Genomic DNA, 3019 nt, shown 5'->3' with positions numbered 1-3019 from the left:
AATACTGAGTTAAATACTTGTTGCTCACATGGTAGAGGTTGAGAATTAAGCACCACAAATTGTCTTCTGACCTCCATATACATGAACTATGGAATGTTTGTACATGCATATACACAAATAAATGCATACACATATAAATTTAAAAGTAAATACTGTAGGGATAATAGACCTCCATACTCTTCAGGTTAATGTGAGGACTGTGGCAACACATATGTGGTACAGTTAGAATACTGCTTGGTGCATGTCAAAAGATTTATATTTGTTTAATTGTTTATGAGTTAAGTCGACAGAAGATATGCAATGGTACATTTCGAGTGAACAATATTAATAACAATTTAAAAACTAAATAACTGAAGTAAAGAAGAAAGGAGGGAGTGCAGTTTGTAATGAGAATATTTTGCAGCTTTGTTTTAATTTTCTTCATAATATGTTTTATAAACATGCTATCACCTGCATACCTAGCTGAAACTATAAATACATCTGGACATAAAAACACTTATCCTCTCACTCTGAAATTCTTCATATTAATAAAATGACACATAGACACATAATTGAATACTTATGAGAATGCTCATCAATAATGATTTGTCATTGTGTTCTACAGTCCAAGTCTCCCTGACATTAACATTTAGGTTTGGAAATTTTCTGACGTTAACAATGAGAAACCACACTTCAATTACAACATTCATCCTCCTGGGACTCACCGACGATCCTCACCTGCAGGTCTTGCTTTTTATTTTTCTATTTATCACCTACCTACTGAGTGTAACTGGTAACTTAACTATCATTACCCTCACTACAGTGGATCCCTACCTTAAAACTCCAATGTATTTCTTCCTCCAAAATTTCTCTTTCCTAGAAATCTCATTTACAAGTGCCTGTGTTCCAAGATTCTTATACAGTATTTCAACTGGAGACAGAACAATTACATACAATGCATGTGCAACTCAACTATTTTTTACAGATCTCTTTGGGGTAACTGAATTTTTTCTTCTGGCTATCATGTCATATGATCGCTACGTGGCCATCTGTAAACCTTTGCATTATATGACCATCATGAACAATAAGGTCTGCAGAATAATGGTTATCTCCTGTTGGATGGCAGCATTCATGATTATCCTCCCACCCCTGAGTTTGGGGTTTCACCTGGAATTCTGTGACTCTAATATCATTGATCATTTTGGATGTGATGCAAACCCTATTCTGAAAATATCGTGCTCAGACACGTGGTTAATTGAGCAGATGGTAATAGGCTCGGCAGTATTGACCTTCATCATTACTCTTCTATGTGTAGTCTTTTCATACATGTACATCATAAGGACAGTTCTAAAATTCCCTTCTGCCCAACAAAAGAGAAAGGCCTTTTCTACCTGCTCTTCACACATGATTGTGGTTTCCATCACCTATGGCAGCTGCATCTTCATCTACGTCAAACCATCTGCAAAAGAAGCGGTGACCATTAATAAAGGTGTGTCCGTGCTTATTTCTTCCATATCACCCATGCTGAATCCTTTCATATATACTCTAAGGAACAAGCAAGTTAAACAAGCTTCTCAGGACTTAATTAAGAAAATTGCATTTCTCTTAAAGAAGTGAAGTGTGCCTACGTTGACCAATCAAAGCACCATCTCTCCTCATTTTTCATTACAAATAGTAAAGCCTTTTACTGTCTTATGCTACAGGTCATCATGATGACCTCTTATGGTTTTCGTTGGTTATGGTGTTCCTGTTGTTGTTGCTGCTGCTGCTACTGCTATTTCTTTTAGGTTGGTTGTTTGCCTAATTGTTTTTGAGTCAAGATCCCACTATGTAGCCCTGGTTGGCTTAGAACTCACAGAGATCTGCATGCCTCTGCCTCCAGAATGGTGGGATTAAAGACATATACCGCTGTACCCTTTTCCACTAATTTAAGTACTAAGAAACTACTGAAAAATGTGATATATAAATATGTGTCCCTTTCAATTCTTAACCAGAAATTATCATAATAAAATCACATTTTTTGTTTCCAGATGATTTTCCTTTCCCATCTGTGATAAGGAGTAAAGGAATTCTTTTGCACAGTTTCTTTGAGAAGTCATTTTCAAGCAAGACATGAGTTATTCTCTCACTTTAAAATATGATTTAGCTGGGCAGTGGTAGCACATGCCTTTAATCCCAGCACTTGAGAGGCAGAGGGAGGTGGATTTCTGAGTTCAAGACCAGCCTGGTCTACAGAATGAGTTCCAGGACAGCAAGGGCTACACAGAGAAACCCTGTCTCAGAAAACCAAAAAATAAAATAAAATAAAATAAAATATGGTTTAACTAACAAACTTTTAAACATCTATAGCAAAATGAGAAATTTTAAATAAAAATATTAAAGAGGAAATGTAAATTAAAAGTTAACTTTCTTACCCATTTAACATGAAAGGATTGCTATCATAGCTATGTAGGAAGTTTCTATGGATCCATTAAAAACAGTTTATTATAAGTTGCAAGAATAACAGAAATTAACTTTAACTAACATTAAACACACACAACCTCATTATTACATATAGTTTACAAGTAAAAATCTATGGTATATACTGTATCCATCATGTTTTATGAACTTTTTATTATATTTAAAGATAGAAAGCATTCTAACATTTAAAGTGAATCAGGAAGTATAATACACAATTTGTTTGACTACCTCAAAATCAATGTCAAATGATATACCTCAAAATTAAGATCAAATGATATATATATAACCATTTACCTACTTTGCAAAGTGTAAGACAATGAAAGAATTGGGCTGAGGATGTGGTCTAATATGAGATCACTTGACTAGCAGTTTTAAAAGATTGAGCAATGTGAGTCAAGAATATTTATATGCAGGGATTCAGAAATGGCTCAATAATTAGGAGCACTTATTGCTTTTCCTGAGGACCCAGGTTCAGTTCTCAGCACCCACATGGCTGCTCTCAAACATCTGTGGTTCAAGTTTTAGGGGATCAGATGCCCTCCTCTGATCTCCCTGTCTCTATCTCTCTCTGTCTCTCTCT

General features: G+C 35.2%; 1 protein-coding gene across 1 annotated transcript; it reads left to right on the top strand.

Moving 5' to 3' along the window:
- The first annotated feature begins 607 nt into the window (after positions 1–607).
- LOC110303298 (olfactory receptor 6C68-like) lies at positions 608–1620 on the top strand. Its single transcript, XM_021174373.1, has one exon. The coding sequence runs from the start codon at positions 658–660 to the stop codon at positions 1594–1596; it is 939 nt and encodes a 312-aa protein (XP_021030032.1). The 5' UTR covers positions 608–657; the 3' UTR covers positions 1597–1620.
- Positions 1621–3019: the final 1399 nt, after the last annotated feature.

This window comes from Mus caroli, chromosome 10 (assembly GCF_900094665.2).
Source record: "Mus caroli chromosome 10, CAROLI_EIJ_v1.1, whole genome shotgun sequence".
NCBI classification, from domain to species: domain Eukaryota; kingdom Metazoa; phylum Chordata; class Mammalia; order Rodentia; family Muridae; genus Mus; species Mus caroli.
This window is presented reverse-complemented; position numbering and strand designations above follow the sequence as displayed.